The sequence below is a fragment of the Oncorhynchus kisutch genome, linkage group LG16 (genome assembly GCF_002021735.2).
Source record: "Oncorhynchus kisutch isolate 150728-3 linkage group LG16, Okis_V2, whole genome shotgun sequence".
NCBI lineage: Eukaryota > Metazoa > Chordata > Actinopteri > Salmoniformes > Salmonidae > Oncorhynchus > Oncorhynchus kisutch.
The window spans coordinates 2075854-2096301 of record NC_034189.2 but is presented as its reverse complement, the minus strand read 5'-3'; the positions used below and the strand labels follow the sequence as shown (position 1 = coordinate 2096301).

Sequence of the window (20448 nt, the reverse complement as noted above, 5' to 3'; positions counted from 1 at the left end):
CTGTATATAATATATAAACATCATATATAAACAGGCCTCTCCAGGATCACAGCTCCAGCTGTATATAATATATAAACATCATATATAAACAGGTCTCTCCAGGATCACAGCTCCAGCTGTATATAATATATAAACATCATATATAAACAGGTCTCTCCAGGATCACAGCTCCAGCTGTATTTAATGTATAAACAGGTCTCTCCAGGATCACAGCTCCAGCTGTATATAATATATAAACAGGTCTCTCCAGGATCACAGCTCCAGCTGTGTATAATATATAAACATCATATATAAACAGGTCTCTCCAGGATCACAGCACTAGCTGTATATAATATATAAACAGGTCTCTCCAGGATCACAGCTCCAGCTGTATATAATATATAAACATCATATATAAACAGGTCTCTCCAGGATCACAGCTCCAGCTGTATATAATATATAAACAGGTCTCTCCAGGATCACAGCTCCAGCTGTATATAATATATTAACATTTCTCTCCTGGATCACAGCTCCAGCTGTATATAACAAATAAACAGTCCTCTCCAGGATCACAGCTCCAGCTGTATATAATATATAAACATCATATATAAACAGGTCTCTCCAGGATCACAGCTCCAGCTGTATATAATGTATAAACATCAAATATAAACATGTCTCTCCAGGATCACAGCTCCAGCTATATATAATATATAACCAGGTCTCTCCAGGATCACAGCTCCAGCTGTATATAATATATAAACATCATATATAAACAGGACTCTCCAGGATCACAGCTCCAGCTGTATATAATATATAAACAGGTCTCTCCAGGATCACAGCTCCAGCTGTATGTAATATATAAACATCATATATAAACAGGTCTCTCCAGGATCACAGCTCCAGCTGTATATAATATATAAACAGGTCTCTCCAGGATCACAGCTCCAGCTGTATATAATATATAAACATCATATATAAACAGGTCTCTCCAGGATCACAGCTCCAGCTGTATTTAATGTATAAACAGGTCTCTCCAGGATCACAGCTCCAGCTGTATATAATATATAAACAGGTCTCTCCAGGATCACAGCTCCAGCTGTGTATAATATATAAACATCATATATAAACAGGTCTCTCCAGGATCACAGCACTAGCTGTATATAATATATAAACAGGTCTCTCCAGGATCACAGCTCCAGCTGTATATAATATATAAACATCATATATAAACAGGTCTCTCCAGGACACAGCTCCAGCTGTATATAATATATAAACAGGTCTCTCCAGGATCACAGCTCCAGCTGTATATAATATATTAACATTTCTCTCCTGGATCACAGCTCCAGCTGTATATAACAAATAAACAGTCCTCTCCAGGATCACAGCTCCAGCTGTATATAATATATAAACATCATATATAAACAGGTCTCTCCAGGATCACAGCTCCAGCTGTATATAATGTATAAACATCAAATATAAACATGTCTCTCCAGGATCACAGCTCCAGCTATATATAATATATAACCAGGTCTCTCCAGGATCACAGCTCCAGCTGTATATAATATATAAACATCATATATAAACAGGACTCTCCAGGATCACAGCTCCAGCTGTATATAATATATAAACAGGTCTCTCCAGGATCACAGCTCCAGCTGTATGTAATATATAAACATCATATATAAACAGGTCTCTCCAGGATCACAGCTCCAGCTGTATATAATATATAAACAGGTCTCTCCAGGATCACAGCTCCAGCTGTATATAATATATAAACATCATATATAAACAGGTCTCTCCAGGATCACAGCTCCAGCTGTATATCATATATAAACAGGTCTCTCCAGGATCACAGCTCCAGCTGTATATAATATATTAACATTTCTCTCCTGGATCACAGCTCCAGCTGTATATAACAAATAAACAGTCCTCTCCAGGATCACAGCTCCAGCTATATATAATATATAACCAGGTCTCTCCAGGATCACAGCTCCAGCTGTATATAATATATAAACATCATATATAAACAGGCCTCTCCAGGATCACAGCTCCAGCTGTATATAATATATAAACATCATATATAAACAGGTCTCTCCAGGATCACAGCACCAGCTGTATATAATATATAAACATCATATATAAACAGGTCTCTCCAGGATCACAGCTCCAGCTGTATATAATATATAAACAGGTCTCTCCAGGATCACAGCTCCAGCTGTATATAATATTTAAACATCATATATAAACAGGCCTCTCCAGGATCACAGCACCAGCTGTATATAATATATAAACATCATATATAAACAGGTCTTTCCAGGATCACAGCTCCAGCTGTATTTAATGTATAAACAGGTCTCTCCAGGATCACAGCTCCAGCTGTATATAATATATAAACAGGCCTCTCCAGGATCACAGCTCCAGCTGTATATAATATATAAACATCATATATAAACAGGTCTCTCCAGGATCACAGCACTAGCTGTATATAATATATAAACAGGTCTCTCCAGGATCACAGCTCCAGCTGTATATAATATATAAACATCATATAAAAACAGGTCTCTCCAGGATCACAGCTCCAGCTGTATTTAATGTATAAACAGGTCTCTCCAGGATCACAGCTCCAGCTGTATATACTATATAAACAGGTCTCTCCAGGATCACAGCTCCAGCTGTATATAATATATAAACATCATATATAAACAGGTCTCTCCAGGATCACAGCTCCAGCTGTATATAATATATAAACATCATATATAAACAGGTCTCTCCAGGATCACAGCTCCAGCTGTATATAATATATAAACAGGTCTCTCCAGGATCACAGCTCCAGCTGTATATAATATATAAACATCATATATAAACAGGCCTCTCCAGGATCACAGCTCCAGCTGTATATAATATATAAACATCATATATAAACAGGTCTCTCCAGGATCACAGCTCCAGCTGTATATAATATATAAACATCATATATAAACAGGTCTCTCCAGGATCACAGCTCCAGCTGTATTTAATGTATAAACAGGTCTCTCCAGGATCACAGCTCCAGCTGTATATAATATATAAACAGGTCTCTCCAGGATCACAGCTCCAGCTGTGTATAATATATAAACATCATATATAAACAGGTCTCTCCAGGATCACAGCACTAGCTGTATATAATATATAAACAGGTCTCTCCAGGATCACAGCTCCAGCTGTATATAATATATAAACATCATATATAAACAGGTCTCTCCAGGATCACAGCTCCAGCTGTATATAATATATAAACAGGTCTCTCCAGGATCACAGCTCCAGCTGTATATAATATATTAACATTTCTCTCCTGGATCACAGCTCCAGCTGTATATAACAAATAAACAGTCCTCTCCAGGATCACAGCTCCAGCTGTATATAATATATAAACATCATATATAAACAGGTCTCTCCAGGATCACAGCTCCAGCTGTATATAATGTATAAACATCAAATATAAACATGTCTCTCCAGGATCACAGCTCCAGCTATATATAATATATAACCAGGTCTCTCCAGGATCACAGCTCCAGCTGTATATAATCTATAAACATCATATATAAACAGGACTCTCCAGGATCACAGCTCCAGCTGTATATAATATATAAACAGGTCTCTCCAGGATCACAGCTCCAGCTGTATGTAATATATAAACATCATATATAAACAGGTCTCTCCAGGATCACAGCTCCAGCTGTATATAATATATAAACAGGTCTCTCCAGGATCACAGCTCCAGCTGTATATAATATATAAACATCATATATAAACAGGTCTCTCCAGGATCACAGCTCCAGCTGTATATAATATATAAACAGGTCTCTCCAGGATCACAGCTCCAGCTGTATATAATATATTAACATTTCTCTCCTGGATCACAGCTCCAGCTGTATATAACAAATAAACAGTCCTCTCCAGGATCACAGCTCCAGCTATATATAATATATAACCAGGTCTCTCCAGGATCACAGCTCCAGCTGTATATAATATATAAACATCATATATAAACAGGCCTCTCCAGGATCACAGCTCCAGCTGTATATAATATATAAACATCATATATAAACAGGTCTCTCCAGGATCACAGCACCAGCTGTATATAATATATAAACATCATATATAAACAGGTCTCTCCAGGATCACAGCTCCAGCTGTATATAATATATAAACAGGTCTCTCCAGGATCACAGCTCCAGCTGTATATAATATTTAAACATCATATATAAACAGGCCTCTCCAGGATCACAGCACCAGCTGTATATAATATATAAACATCATATATAAACAGGTCTTTCCAGGATCACAGCTCCAGCTGTATTTAATGTATAAACAGGTCTCTCCAGGATCACAGCTCCAGCTGTATATAATATTTAAACATCATATATAAACAGGCCTCTCCAGGATCACAGCACCAGCTGTATATAATTTATAAACATCATATATAAACAGGTCTTTCCAGGATCACAGCTCCAGCTGTATTTAATGTATAAACAGGTCTCTCCAGGATCACAGCTCCAGCTGTATATAATATATAAACAGGCCTCTCCAGGATCACAGCTCCAGCTGTATATAATATATAAACATCATATATAAACAGGTCTCTCCAGGATCACAGCACTAGCTGTATATAATATATAAACAGGTCTCTCCAGGATCACAGCTCCAGCTGTATATAATATATAAACATCATATATAAACAGGTCTCTCCAGGATCACAGCTCCAGCTGTATATCATATATAAACAGGTCTCTCCAGGATCACAGCTCCAGCTGTATATAATATATTAACATTTCTCTCCTGGATCACAGCTCCAGCTGTATATAATATATAAACATCATATATAAACAGGTCTCTCCAGGATCACAGCACCAGCTGTATATAATATATAAACATCATATATAAACAGGTCTCTCCAGGATCACAGCACCAGCTGTATATAATATATAAACAGGTCTCTCCAGGATCACAGCACCAGCTGTATATAATATATAAACATCATATATAAACAGGTCTCTCCAGGATCACAGCTCCAGCTGTATTTAATGTATAAACAGGTCTCTCCAGGATCACAGCTCCAGCTGTATATAATATATAAACAGGTCTCTCCAGGATCACAGCTCCAGCTGTGTATAATATATAAACATCATATATAAACAGGTCTCTCCAGGATCACAGCACTAGCTGTATATAATATATAAACAGGTCTCTCCAGGATCACAGCTCCAGCTGTATATAATATATAAACATCATATATAAACAGGTCTCTCCAGGATCACAGCTCCAGCTGTATATAATATATAAACAGGTCTCTCCAGGATCACAGCTCCAGCTGTATATAATATATTAACATTTCTCTCCTGGATCACAGCTCCAGCTGTATATAACAAATAAACAGTCCTCTCCAGGATCACAGCTCCAGCTGTATATAATATATAAACATCATATATAAACAGGTCTCTCCAGGATCACAGCTCCAGCTGTATATAATGTATAAACATCAAATATAAACATGTCTCTCCAGGATCACAGCTCCAGCTATATATATTATATATAGCTGGAGCTGTGATCCTGGAGAGACATGTTTATATTTGATGTTTATACATTATATACAGCTGGAGCTGTGATCCTGGAGAGACCTGTTTATATATGATGTTTATATATTATATACAGCTGGAGCTGTGATCCTGGAGAGGACTGTTCATATATAACCAGGTCTCTCCAGGATCACAGCTCCAGCTGTATATAATATATAAACAGGTCTCTCCAGGATCACAGCTCCAGCTGTATATAATATATAAACAGGTCTCTCCAGGATCACAGCACCAGCTGTATATAATATTTAAACATCATATATAAACAGGCCTCTCCAGGATCACAGCACCAGCTGTATATAATATATAAACATCATATATAAACAGGTCTTTCCAGGATCACAGCTCCAGCTGTATTTAATGTATAAACAGGTCTCTCCAGGATCACAGCTCCAGCTGTATATAATATTTAAACATCATATATAAACAGGCCTCTCCAGGATCACAGCACCAGCTGTATATAATTTATAAACATCATATATAAACAGGTCTTTCCAGGATCACAGCTCCAGCTGTATTTAATGTATAAACAGGTCTCTCCAGGATCACAGCTCCAGCTGTATATAATATATAAACAGGCCTCTCCAGGATCACAGCTCCAGCTGTATATAATATATAAACATCATATATAAACAGGTCTCTCCAGGATCACAGCACTAGCTGTATATAATATATAAACAGGTCTCTCCAGGATCACAGCTCCAGCTGTATATAATATATAAACATCATATATAAACAGGTCTCTCCAGGATCACAGCTCCAGCTGTATATCATATATAAACAGGTCTCTCCAGGATCACAGCTCCAGCTGTATATAATATATTAACATTTCTCTCCTGGATCACAGCTCCAGCTGTATATAATATATAAACATCATATATAAACAGGTCTCTCCAGGATCACAGCACCAGCTGTATATAATATATAAACATCATATATAAACAGGTCTCTCCAGGATCACAGCACCAGCTGTATATAATATATAAACAGGTCTCTCCAGGATCACAGCACCAGCTGTATATAATATATAAACATCATATATAAACAGGTCTCTCCAGGATCACAGCTCCAGCTGTATTTAATGTATAAACAGGTCTCTCCAGGATCACAGCTCCAGCTGTATATAATATATAAACAGGTCTCTCCAGGATCACAGCTCCAGCTGTGTATAATATATAAACATCATATATAAACAGGTCTCTCCAGGATCACAGCACTAGCTGTATATAATATATAAACAGGTCTCTCCAGGATCACAGCTCCAGCTGTATATAATATATAAACATCATATATAAACAGGTCTCTCCAGGATCACAGCTCCAGCTGTATATAATATATAAACAGGTCTCTCCAGGATCACAGCTCCAGCTGTATATAATATATTAACATTTCTCTCCTGGATCACAGCTCCAGCTGTATATAACAAATAAACAGTCCTCTCCAGGATCACAGCTCCAGCTGTATATAATATATAAACATCATATATAAACAGGTCTCTCCAGGATCACAGCTCCAGCTGTATATAATGTATAAACATCAAATATAAACATGTCTCTCCAGGATCACAGCTCCAGCTATATATATTATATATAGCTGGAGCTGTGATCCTGGAGAGACATGTTTATATTTGATGTTTATACATTATATACAGCTGGAGCTGTGATCCTGGAGAGACCTGTTTATATATGATGTTTATATATTATATACAGCTGGAGCTGTGATCCTGGAGAGGACTGTTCATATATAACCAGGTCTCTCCAGGATCACAGCTCCAGCTGTATATAATATATAAACAGGTCTCTCCAGGATCACAGCTCCAGCTGTATATAATATATAAACAGGTCTCTCCAGGATCACAGCACCAGCTGTATATAATATATAAACAGGTCTCTCCAGGATCACAGCTCCAGCTGTATATAATATATAAACAGGTCTCTCCAGGATCACAGCTCCAGCTGTATATAATATATAAACATCATATATAAACATAACATCAGCTATCTGAAACCAGATGAACCACTAAACACTATAATGTTAGTAGATTTGTGGAAATTACAGGTAATGTGACGGTCTGTCACACCCTGATCTAACCCGCCTCCAGTGTTCTCTGTTTGTTCATTTCCAGTTTGTCTTGTTTGTCAAGTCAACCAGTTACCTTCCGTCCGGTTCTGGTTTACTGACGCCTGCCTTGACTTGTCTTTTGCCTATTAAACTATTGTTTATTCAACGTGCAGGTCTTACCTTCATACCTGATATGATGACAGCATTGCTGTGTTCTCCAGACCCAGACTCACACCAGTACACTCCACTGTGTGATGGTATTAGTGACACGATGCATGAAGAACCTTGTGGTTTTCCCCAGTCGGTATTACACTCTGAAAGGATTCCTCTCGATGTGTTCCTCACCACTCTCCATCCAGTAGAGTTCCCCTGAACCTCACAGCTCAGAGAGACAGACTCATATTTAAAGAACTGAGATCTGTCAGGACTGATGCTAAGAGACGCTGGAGGAGAGAGATCTAAGAGAGAGAGAGAGAAAGGGAGAGATAAAGAAATAGAGAGAGTTGCATTGTCTAATGTACACTTTAAAATACAGGCCCTTAAGAGTGATGAAGCCTGGAACAGTGATGCTGAAACACAGCAGAGAGAGACTATTCTCTATCTGTTTAACCTTGTGATGAGGGGAGGATACTATCCTGAGATCTGGAGACAAGGCTTTTTATTCTAACAGAGATGCTGAAACACAGCAGAGAGGCTATTCTCTAGCTGTTTAACCTCGTGATGAGGGTAGGATACTATCCTGAGACAAGGCTTTATTTTCTAACAGAGATACTGAAACACAGCAGAGAGAGGCTGTTCTCTATCTGTTTAACCTGGTGATGAGGGGAGGATATTATCCTGAGACAAGGCTTTATATTCTAACAGAGATGCTGAAACACAGCAGAGAGGCTATTCTCTAGCTGTATCCTGAGACCTGGAGACAAGGCTTTATATTCTAACAGAGATACTGAAACACAGCAGAGATAGTCTATTCTCTAGCTGTATCCTGAGACCTGGAGACAAGGCTTTATATTCTAACAGAGATACTGAAACACAGCAGAGATAGTCTATTCTCTAGCTGTATCCTGAGACCTGGAGACAAGGCTTTATATTCTAACAGAGATACTGAAACACAGCAGAGATAGTCTATTCTCTAGCTGTATCCTGAGACCTGGAGACAAGGCTTTATATTCTAACAGAGATACTGAAACACAGCAGAGAGGCTATTCTCTAGCTGTATCCTGAGACCTGGAGACAAGGCTTTATATTCTAACAGAGATACTGAAACACAGCAGAGATAGTCTATTCTCTAGCTGTATCCTGAGACCTGGAGACAAGGCTTTATATTCTAACAGAGATACTGAAACACAGCAGAGATAGTCTATTCTCTAGCTGTATCCTGAGACCTGGAGACAAGGCTTTATATTCTAACAGAGATACTGAAACACAGCAGAGATAGTCTATTCTCTAGCTGTATCCTGAGACCTGGAGACAAGGCTTTATATTCTAACAGAGATACTGAAACACAGCAGAGATAGTCTATTCTCTAGCTGTATCCTGAGACCTGGAGACAAGGCTTTATATTCTAACAGAGATACTGAAACACAGCAGAGATAGTCTATTCTCTAGCTGTATCCTGAGACCTGGAGACAAGGCTTTATATTCTAACAGAGATACTGAAACACAGCAGAGATAGTCTATTCTCTAGCTGTATCCTGAGACCTGGAGACAAGGCTTTATATTCTAACAGAGATACTGAAACACAGCAGAGATAGTCTATTCTCTAGCTGTATCCTGAGACCTGGAGACAAGGCTTTATATTCTAACAGAGATACTGAAACACAGCAGAGATAGTCTATTCTCTAGCTGTATCCTGAGACCTGGAGACAAGGCTTTATATTCTAACAGAGATACTGAAACACAGCAGAGATAGTCTATTCTCTAGCTGTATCCTGAGACCTGGAGACAAGGCTTTATATTCTAACAGAGATACTGAAACACAGCAGAGATAGTCTATTCTCTAGCTGTATCCTGAGACCTGGAGACAAGGCTTTATATTCTAACAGAGATACTGAAACACAGCAGAGATAGTCTATTCTCTAGCTGTATCCTGAGACCTGGAGACAAGGCTTTATATTCTAACAGAGATACTGAAACACAGCAGAGATAGTCTATTCTCTAGCTGTATCCTGAGACCTGGAGACAAGGCTTTATATTCTAACAGAGATACTGAAACACAGCAGAGAGGCTATTCTCTAGCTGTATCCTGAGACCTGGAGACAAGGCTTTATATTCTAACAGAGATACTGAAACACAGCAGAGATAGTCTATTCTCTAGCTGTATCCTGAGACCTGGAGACAAGGCTTTATATTCTAACAGAGATACTGAAACACAGCAGAGATAGTCTATTCTCTAGCTGTATCCTGAGACCTGGAGACAAGGCTTTATATTCTAACAGAGATACTGAAACACAGCAGAGATAGTCTATTCTCTAGCTGTATCCTGAGACCTGGAGACAAGGCTTTATATTCTAACAGAGATACTGAAACACAGCAGAGATAGTCTATTCTCTAGCTGTATCCTGAGACCTGGAGACAAGGCTTTATATTCTAACAGAGATACTGAAACACAGCAGAGATAGTCTATTCTCTAGCTGTATCCTGAGACCTGGAGACAAGGCTTTATATTCTAACAGAGATACTGAAACACAGCAGAGATAGTCTATTCTCTAGCTGTATCCTGAGACCTGGAGACAAGGCTTTATATTCTAACAGAGATACTGAAACACAGCAGAGATAGTCTATTCTCTAGCTGTATCCTGAGACCTGGAGACAAGGCTTTATATTCTAACAGAGATACTGAAACACAGCAGAGATAGTCTATTCTCTAGCTGTATCCTGAGACCTGGAGACAAGGCTTTATATTCTAACAGAGATACTGAAACACAGCAGAGATAGTCTATTCTCTAGCTGTATCCTGAGACCTGGAGACAAGGCTTTATATTCTAACAGAGATACTGAAACACAGCAGAGATAGTCTATTCTCTAGCTGTATCCTGAGACCTGGAGACAAGGCTTTATATTCTAACAGAGATACTGAAACACAGCAGAGATAGTCTATTCTCTAGCTGTATCCTGAGACCTGGAGACAAGGCTTTATATTCTAACAGAGATACTGAAACACAGCAGAGATAGTCTATTCTCTAGCTGTATCCTGAGACCTGGAGACAAGGCTTTATATTCTAACAGAGATACTGAAACACAGCAGAGATAGTCTATTCTCTAGCTGTATCCTGAGACCTGGAGACAAGGCTTTATATTCTAACAGAGATACTGAAACACAGCAGAGATAGTCTATTCTCTAGCTGTATCCTGAGACCTGGAGACAAGGCTTTATATTCTAACAGAGATACTGAAACACAGCAGAGATAGTCTATTCTCTAGCTGTATCCTGAGACCTGGAGACAAGGCTTTATATTCTAACAGAGATACTGAAACACAGCAGAGAGGCTATTCTCTAGCTGTATCCTGAGACCTGGAGACAAGGCTTTATATTCTAACAGAGATACTGAAACACAGCAGAGATAGTCTATTCTCTAGCTGTATCCTGAGACCTGGAGACAAGGCTTTATATTCTAACAGAGATACTGAAACACAGCAGAGATAGTCTATTCTCTAGCTGTATCCTGAGACCTGGAGACAAGGCTTTATATTCTAACAGAGATACTGAAACACAGCAGAGATAGTCTATTCTCTAGCTGTATCCTGAGACCTGGAGACAAGGCTTTATATTCTAACAGAGATACTGAAACACAGCAGAGATAGTCTATTCTCTAGCTGTATCCTGAGACCTGGAGACAAGGCTTTATATTCTAACAGAGATACTGAAACACAGCAGAGATAGTCTATTCTCTAGCTGTATCCTGAGACCTGGAGACAAGGCTTTATATTCTAACAGAGATACTGAAACACAGCAGAGATAGTCTATTCTCTAGCTGTATCCTGAGACCTGGAGACAAGGCTTTATATTCTAACAGAGATACTGAAACACAGCAGAGATAGTCTATTCTCTAGCTGTATCCTGAGACCTGGAGACAAGGCTTTATATTCTAACAGAGATACTGAAACACAGCAGAGAGGCTATTCTCTAGCTGTATCCTGAGACCTGGAGACAAGGCTTTATATTCTAACAGAGATACTGAAACACAGCAGAGATAGTCTATTCTCTAGCTGTATCCTGAGACCTGGAGACAAGGCTTTATATTCTAACAGAGATACTGAAACACAGCAGAGATAGTCTATTCTCTAGCTGTATCCTGAGACCTGGAGACAAGGCTTTATATTCTAACAGAGATACTGAAACACAGCAGAGATAGTCTATTCTCTAGCTGTATCCTGAGACCTGGAGACAAGGCTTTATATTCTAACAGAGATACTGAAACACAGCAGAGATAGTCTATTCTCTAGCTGTATCCTGAGACCTGGAGACAAGGCTTTATATTCTAACAGAGATACTGAAACACAGCAGAGATAGTCTATTCTCTAGCTGTATCCTGAGACCTGGAGACAAGGCTTTATATTCTAACAGAGATACTGAAACACAGCAGAGATAGTCTATTCTCTAGCTGTATCCTGAGACCTGGAGACAAGGCTTTATATTCTAACAGAGATACTGAAACACAGCAGAGATAGTCTATTCTCTAGCTGTATCCTGAGACCTGGAGACAAGGCTTTATATTCTAACAGAGATACTGAAACACAGCAGAGATAGTCTATTCTCTAGCTGTATCCTGAGACCTGGAGACAAGGCTTTATATTCTAACAGAGATACTGAAACACAGCAGAGATAGTCTATTCTCTAGCTGTATCCTGAGACCTGGAGACAAGGCTTTATATTCTAACAGAGATACTGAAACACAGCAGAGATAGTCTATTCTCTAGCTGTATCCTGAGACCTGGAGACAAGGCTTTATATTCTAACAGAGATACTGAAACACAGCAGAGAGGCTATTCTCTAGCTGTATCCTGAGACCTGGAGACAAGGCTTTATATTCTAACAGAGATACTGAAACACAGCAGAGAGGCTATTCTCTAGCTGTATCCTGAGACCTGGAGACAAGGCTTTATAAAACCTAGACACAAAAAATAGCGACAAGTTTGATATATATATTTATTTTATTTCACTTTATTTATTAGCCATTAGGGTTTACCATAAAACGACACAGAGTTACACATGGAGTAAAAACAAACATACAGTCAATAATGCAGTATAAACAAGTCTATATACAATGTGAGCAAATGAGGTGAGAAGGGAGGTAAAGGCAAAAAAGGCCAAGATGGCAAAGTAAATACAATATAGCAAGTAAAATACTGGAATGGTAGTTTTGCAATGGAAGAATGTGCAAAGTAGAAATAAAAAAATAATGGGGTGCAAAGGAGCAAAATAAATAAATAAATTAAAATTAAATACAGTTGGGAAAGAGGTAGTTGTTTGGGCTAAATTATAGGTGGGCTATGTACAGGTGCAGTAATCTGTGAGCTGCTCTGACAGTTGGTGCTTAAAGCTAGTGAGGGAGATAAGTGTTTCCAGTTTCAGAGATTTTTGTAGTTCGTTCCAGTCATTGGCAGCAGAGAACTGGAAGGAGAGGCGGCCAAAGAAAGAATTGGTTTTGGGGGTGACTAGAGAGATATACCTGCTGGAGCGTGTGCTACAGGTGGGAGATGCTATGGTGACCAGCGAGCTGAGATAAGGGGGGACTTTACCTAGCAGGGTCTTGTAGATGACATGGAGCCAGTGGGTTTGGCAACGAGTATGAAGCGAGGGCCAGCCAACGAGAGCGTACAGGTCGCAGTGGTGGGTAGCATATGGGGCTTTGGTGATAAAACGGATGGCACTGTGATAGAATGCATCCAATTTGTTGAGTAGACTGTTGGAGGCTACTTTTGTAAATTACATCGCCAAAGTATGGGTATGTTTGGCAGCATGAGTGAAGGATGCTATTTTGTGAAATAGTAAGCCAATTCTAGATTTAATTTTGGATTGAGGATGTTTGATGTGAGTCTGGAAGGAGAGTTTACAGTCTAGTTGTACACATATTCTAAGTCAGAACCGTCCAGAGTAGTGAAGCTGGACGCACGGCCAGGAACGGGCAGCGATCGGTTGAAGAGCATGCATTTAGTTTTACTTGCATTTAAGAGCAGTTGGAGGCCACGGAAGGAGAGTTGTATGGCATTGAAGCTCGTCTGGAGGGTTGTTAACACAGTGTCCAAAGAAGGGCCGGAAGTATACAGAATGGTGTCGTCTGCGTAGAGGTGGATCAGAGAATCACCAGCAGTGAGAGCAACATCAAGAGAGTCGGCCCGAGAATTGAATCCTGTGGCACCCCCATAGAGACTACCAGAGGTCCGGACAACAGGCCCTCCGATTTGACACCCTGAACTCTATCAGCAAAGTAGTTTGTGAACCAGGCAAGGCAATCGAGAAAGCCTTGGCCAGATCAATGAATACGGCTGCACAGTATTGTCTCTTATCGATGGCAGTTATGATATCGTTTAGGACCTTGAGCGTGGCTGAGGTGCACCCGTGACCAGCTCGGAAGCCAGATTGCATAGCGTAGAAGGTACAGTGGGATTCAAAATGGTCGGTGATCTGTTTGGTAACTTGGCTTTTGAAGACCTTAGAAAGGCAGGGTAGGATAGATATATATCTGTAACAGTTTGGGTATTGAGTGTCTCCCCATTTGAAGAGGGGGATGACCGCGGCAGCATTCCAATCTTTGGGAATCTCAGATGATACAAAAGAGAGGTTGAACATGCAAGTAATGGTGGTTGCAACACCTGTGTTAGTAGTAACTTAGGAAAGGTTTTCTGAAATGAATGAGACATCTCTGTAAGCAGTATTTTAGGAAAGGTTTTCTGTAACGTAATGAATGAGAATGTAACATAAAGGGTAATGAAGTATAAGTGTAGGGTAGGTAGGGTTAGTGTAGGGTAGGTAGGGTTAGTGTAGGTGAAGGTAGGGTTAGTGTAGTGTAGGTAGGGTTAGTGTAGGGTAGGTAGGGTTAGTGTAGGTGTAGGTAGGGTTAGTGTAGGGTAGGTAGGGTTAGTGTAGGTGAAGGTAGGGTTAGTGTAGTGTAGGTAGGGTTAGTGTAGGTGAAGGTAGGGTTAGTGTAGTGTAGGTAGGGTTAGTGTAGGGTAGGTAGGGTTAGTGTAGGGTAGGTAGGGTTAGTGTAGGTGTAGGTAGGGTTAGTGTAGGGTAGGTAGGGTTAGTGTAGGTGTAGGTAGGGTTAGTGTAGGGTAGGTAGGTAGGGTTAGTGTAGGGTTAGGTAGGGTAGTTTAGGGTAGGTTGGGTTAGTGTAGGGGTAGGTAGGGTTAGTGTAGGGTAGGTAGGTAGGGTAAGTGTAGGGTAGGTAGGGTAAGTGTAGGGTAGGTAGGGTTAGTGTAGGGGTAGGTAGTGTTAGAGTAGGGTAGGTAGGGTTAGTGTAGGGTAGGTAGGGTTAGTGTAGGGTAGGTAGGGTTAGTGTGGGTAGGTAGGGTTGGTGTAGGGGTAGGTAGGGTTAGTGTAGGGGTAGGTAGGGTTAGTGTAGGGGTAGGTAGGGTTAATGTCGGGTAGGCAGTGTCAGAAAATCTAGCTCCACATTATGTCCTGGTCTACCTGGTCTGTCATAATATAATAGAGACAGTAGATCTAGCTGGACTGTCATAATATAATAGAGACAGTAGATCTAGCTGGTCTGTCATAATATAATAGAGACATTAGATCTAGCTGGTCTGTCATAATATAATAGAGACAGTAGATCTCGCTGGTCTGACATACTATAATAGTGACAGTACATCTAGCTGGTCTGTCATAATATAATAGAGACAGTAGATCTCGCTGGTCTGACATAATATAATAGAGACATTAGATCTAGCTGGTCTGTCATAATATAATAGAGACAGTAGATCTCGCTGGTCTGACATAATATAATAGAGACAGTAGATCTAGCTGGTCTGTCATGATATATTGGAGACAGTAGATCTAGCTGGTCTGTCATAATATAATAGTGACAGTAGATCTAGCTACAGATTATGTCCTGGTCTGTCACAACATAATATAGACAGCAGAGCTAGCTGGTCTGTCATTAAATATAGTACAGAATTTATTTCTAGCTCAAAATTATGTCCTAGTCCGTCATAATATAATAGAGACAGTGTATCTAGCACAAGATTATGTCCTGGTCTGTAAAAATGTAAAAGAGACAGTAGATTTATCTCCAGACAGAGAGACAGGGAGGGAGACAGTGAGGGAGACAGTGAGGGAGACAGTGAGGGAGGGAGGGAGACAGGGAGACAGGGACGGAGACAGGGAGACAGGGAGGGAGACAGGGAGACAGGGAGGGAGACAGGGAGACAGGGAGGGAGACAGGGAGACAGGGAGGGAGGGAGGGAGGGAGGGAGGGAGACAGGGAGGGAGACAGGGAGGGAGGGAGACAGGGAGGGAGGGAGGGAGGGAGGGAGGGAGGGAGGGAGGGAGGGAGGGAGGGAGGGAGGGAGGGAGGGAGGGAGGGAGGGAGGGAGGGAGGGAGTGGGGGAGGGAGACAGTCAGGGAGGGAGACAGTGAGGGAGGGAGACAGTGAGGGAGGGAGTGAGATAGTGAGGGAGGGAGACAGTGAGGGAGGGAGTGAGATAGTGAGGGAGGGAGACAGTGAGGGAGGGAGACAGTGAGGGAGGGAGTGAGATAGTGAGGGAGGGAGACAGTGAGGGAGGGAGACAGTGAGGGAGGGAGACAGAGAGGGAGGGAGACAGAGAGGGAGGGAGACAGGAAGGGAGGGAGACAGGGGGGAGGGAGACAGAGAGGGAGGGAGACAGAAAGGGAGGGAGACAGGGAGGGAGGGAGACAGAGAGGGAGGGAGACAGGGAGGGAGGGAGACAGGGAGGGAGGGAGACAGAGAGGGAGGGAGACAGAGAGGGAGGTAGACAGAGAGGGAGGGAGACAGAGAGGGAGGGAGATAGGGAGGGAGGGAGACAGAGAGGGAGGGAGACAGAGAGGGAGGGAGACAGGGAGGGAGGGAGACAGAGAGGGAGGGAGACAGGGAGGGAGAGAGACAGAGAGGGAGGGAGACAGAGAGGGAGGGAGACAGGGAGGGAGGGAGACAGAGAGGCAGGGAGAGAGGGAGGGAGGGAGACAGGGAGGGAGGGAGACAGGGAGGGAGGGAGGTGCAGAACAGTTGGAGATCCTTTATGGAACCTTCGTTACTAAGAGAATAAGGACTGGAGACTGACATGAAGTCACAACCAATGAAGAGACAGGAAGACATGTTACTATTATAGAACAGGTGATGAATATAGAGAAATGTTACTATTATAGAACAGGTGATGAATATAGAGAAATGTTACTATTATAGAACAGGTGATGCATATAGAGAAATGTTACTATTATAGAACAGGTGATGAATATAGAGAAATGTACTCACCTCCACCTTGTCCGAGGCTACAGTATACCAGAGTACTCAACAGCACTGAAACACACAGAGAGAACTATCACTATGGTACATGATGTAAACACTGAAACACACAGAGAGAACTATCACTATGGTACATGATGTAAACACTGAAACACACAGAGAGAACTATCACTATGGTACATGATGTAAACACTGAAACACACATAGAGAACTATCACTGTGGTACATGATGTAAACACTGAAACACACAGAGAGAACTATCACAATGGTACATGATCAGCAATCTACGTTCGTCGTCACCGTCCTACTAACCGCACCGATCCCTTTTTCGTTTGTCTGTTTGTTTTGTCTTATTAGTTTCACCTGTGTTTCTGTTGTTTGGTTTAATGAGCTTCCCTATTTTTAGTAGAAGGAACCGCCCTTGTTTTGGGCGGGATTGTTTTTATGTTACGTGTGTGCGTTTTAGGTGGACTTATTTTCTTAACTTGGCACCCTGTGTTATTTGGTCGTTGTTGTCTGCGCCCTGTATTGTTGGGCATATCATTTTGTGTGCCGAAGTAGCACTTTTCCCCAGTGGAACTCTCTGTGTCTGATTCCTTCACCCACCTAGTCCCGCGTGACAGACTTAAGGATATTGACCCATTTCTGTGCCTATCTAACAGACATAAAACAAACATCCCAATCAAAGTCCTTCAGTTTAAGAGATATCAACCCATATTGGATTTCCACATCTGCAGTGGAAAGTGCATTTTGCTCTACGACCCCCAAAGTATCAAGGGATTTGTCTGAAGTCAGTCAGCTGTCTGTTCCGTCAGATCTGATTGGTCTACAAACTAATATGACCCCACTATGGAAAGGGGAGACTCTCAGCTACAAACTAATATGACCCCACTATGGAAAGAGGAGAATCTCAGATACAAACTAATATGACCCCACTATGGAAACAGGAGACTCTCAGCTACAAAATAATATGACCCCACTATGGAAAGGGGAGACTCTCACCTTCAAACTAATTTGACCCCACTATGGAAAGAGGAGACTCCACGACCACCACAAGTGTCAAGGGACTCGTCTGAAGGTAACCCATACAAATTAATGGAATGTACAAATATATTTCCTTATTTTTCTTATATCTCGTAGATATAGGAGAGACTATCCAAAACCATATGGATATTAAACTATATTGATAATATACATATTGACATTAAAATATATAGATATTAAACCATATAGATATTAAACTATATAGATATTAAACCATATAGATATTAAACTATATAGATATTAAACTATATAGATATTAAACTATATAGATATTAAACCATATAGATATTAAACTATATAGATATTAAACCAAATAGATATTAAACGATATAGATATTAAACCATATAGATATTAAACTATATAGATATTAAACCAAATAGATATTAAACGATATAGATATTAAACTATATAGATATTAAACTATAAAGATATTAAACTATATAGATATTAAACTATATAGATATTAAACCATATAGATATTAAACCATATAGATATTAAACTATATAGATATTAAACTATATAGATATTAAACTATATAGATATTAAACTATATAGATATTAAACTATATAGATATTAAACCATATAGATATTACACTATATAGATATTAAACTATATAGATATTAAACTATATAGATATTAAACTATATAGATATTAAACTATATAGATATTAAACTATATAGATATTCAAATATATAGATATTAAACTATATTATTAAACCAGACTCATATCAAACATCTCCAATCGAAAATCAAATCAAGAGTCGGCTTTCTATTCCGCAACAAAGCCTCCTTCACTCAAGCCGCCAAGCTTACCCTAGTAAAACTGACTATCCTACCGATCCTCGACTTCGGCGATGTCATCTACAAAATGGCTTCCAACACTCTACTCAGCAAACTGGATGCAGTCTATCACAGTGCCATCCGTTTTGTCACTAAAGCACCTTATACCACCCACCACTGCGACTTGTATGCTCTAGTCGGCTGGCCCTCGCTACATATTCGTCGCCAGACCCACTGGCTCCAGGTCATCTACAAGTCTATGCTAGGTAAAGCTCCGCCTTATCTCAGCTCACTGGTCACGATGGCAACACCCATCCGTAGCACGCGCTCCAGCAGGTGTATCTCACTGATCATCCCTAAAGCCAACACCTCATTTGGCCGCCTTTCGTTCCAGTACTCTGCTGCCTGTGACTGGAACGAATTGCAAAAATCGCTGAAGTTGGAGACTTTTATCTCCCTCACCAACTTCAAACATCAGCTATCTGAGCAGCTAACCGATCGCTGCAGCTGTACATAGTCTATTGGTAAATAGCCCACCCTTTTCACCTACCTCATCCCCATACTGTTTTTATTTATTTACTTTTCTGCTCTTCTGCACACCAATATCTCTACCTGTACATGACCATCTGATCTTTTATCACTCCAGTGTTAATCTGCAAAATTTTAATTATTTGCCTACCTCCTCATGCCTTTTGCACACATTGTATATAGACCCCCCCTTTGTTTTCTACTGTGTTATTGACTTGTTAATTGTTTACTCCATGTGTAACTCTTTGTTGTATGCTCACACTGCTATGCTTTATCTTGGCCAGGTCGCAGTTGCAAATGAGAACTTGTTCTCAACTAGCCTACCTGGTTAAATAAAGGTGTTCTCAACTAGCCTACCTGGTTAAATAAAGGTGTTCTCAACTAGCCTACCTGGTTAAATAAAGGTGTTCTCAACTAGCCTACCTGGTTAAATAAAGGTGTTCTCAACTAGCCTACCTGGTTAAATAAAGGTGTTCTCAACTAGCCTACCTGGTTAAATAAAGGTGAAATTAAAAAAATTAAAAATAAATAAATATAGATATTAAACCAAATAGATATTAAACTATAGAGCTATTAAACCATACAGATATTAAACTATATAGATATTATTAAACCATACAGATATTAAACTATATAGATATTAAACTATATAGATATTAAACCAAATCGATATTAAACTATATAGATATTAAACTATATAGATATTAAACTATATAGATATTAAACTATATAGATATTCAAATATATAGATATTAAACTATATAGATATTAAACCATATAGATATTAAACTATATAGATATTAAACTATATAGATATTAAACCAAATCGATATTAAACTATATAGATATTAAACTATATAGATATTAAACTATATAGATATTAAACTATATAGATATTAAACTATATAGATATTAAACTATATAGATATTAAACCAAATCGATATTAAACTATATAGATATTAAACTATATAGATATTAAACTATATAGATATTAAACTATATAGATATTAAAC

At 39.7% G+C, this 20448-nt stretch overlaps 1 protein-coding gene across 3 annotated transcripts in view; it reads right to left on the bottom strand.

Annotated features, from left to right (window-relative positions):
* The window catches only part of LOC116353896 (Fc receptor-like protein 5), a 40128-nt gene that overhangs the window by 19204 nt on the left and 476 nt on the right, over positions 1 to 20448 (bottom strand). For 2 of the 3 annotated variants that reach the window (XR_004203260.1, XM_031791554.1), the window contains exons 2-3: positions 17087 to 17131; positions 7841 to 8110 (exon numbers count right to left, since the gene is read on the bottom strand). Coding sequence is in view for 2 of the 3 variants with exons in the window: in XM_031791554.1 (XP_031647414.1) it covers positions 7841 to 8110; positions 17087 to 17131 (315 nt within the window). In the remaining variant the exon portion in view is untranslated. The remainder of the gene's footprint in view (positions 1 to 7840; positions 8111 to 17086; positions 17132 to 20448) is intronic. The other variant, XM_031791555.1, reaches the window with a different exon arrangement.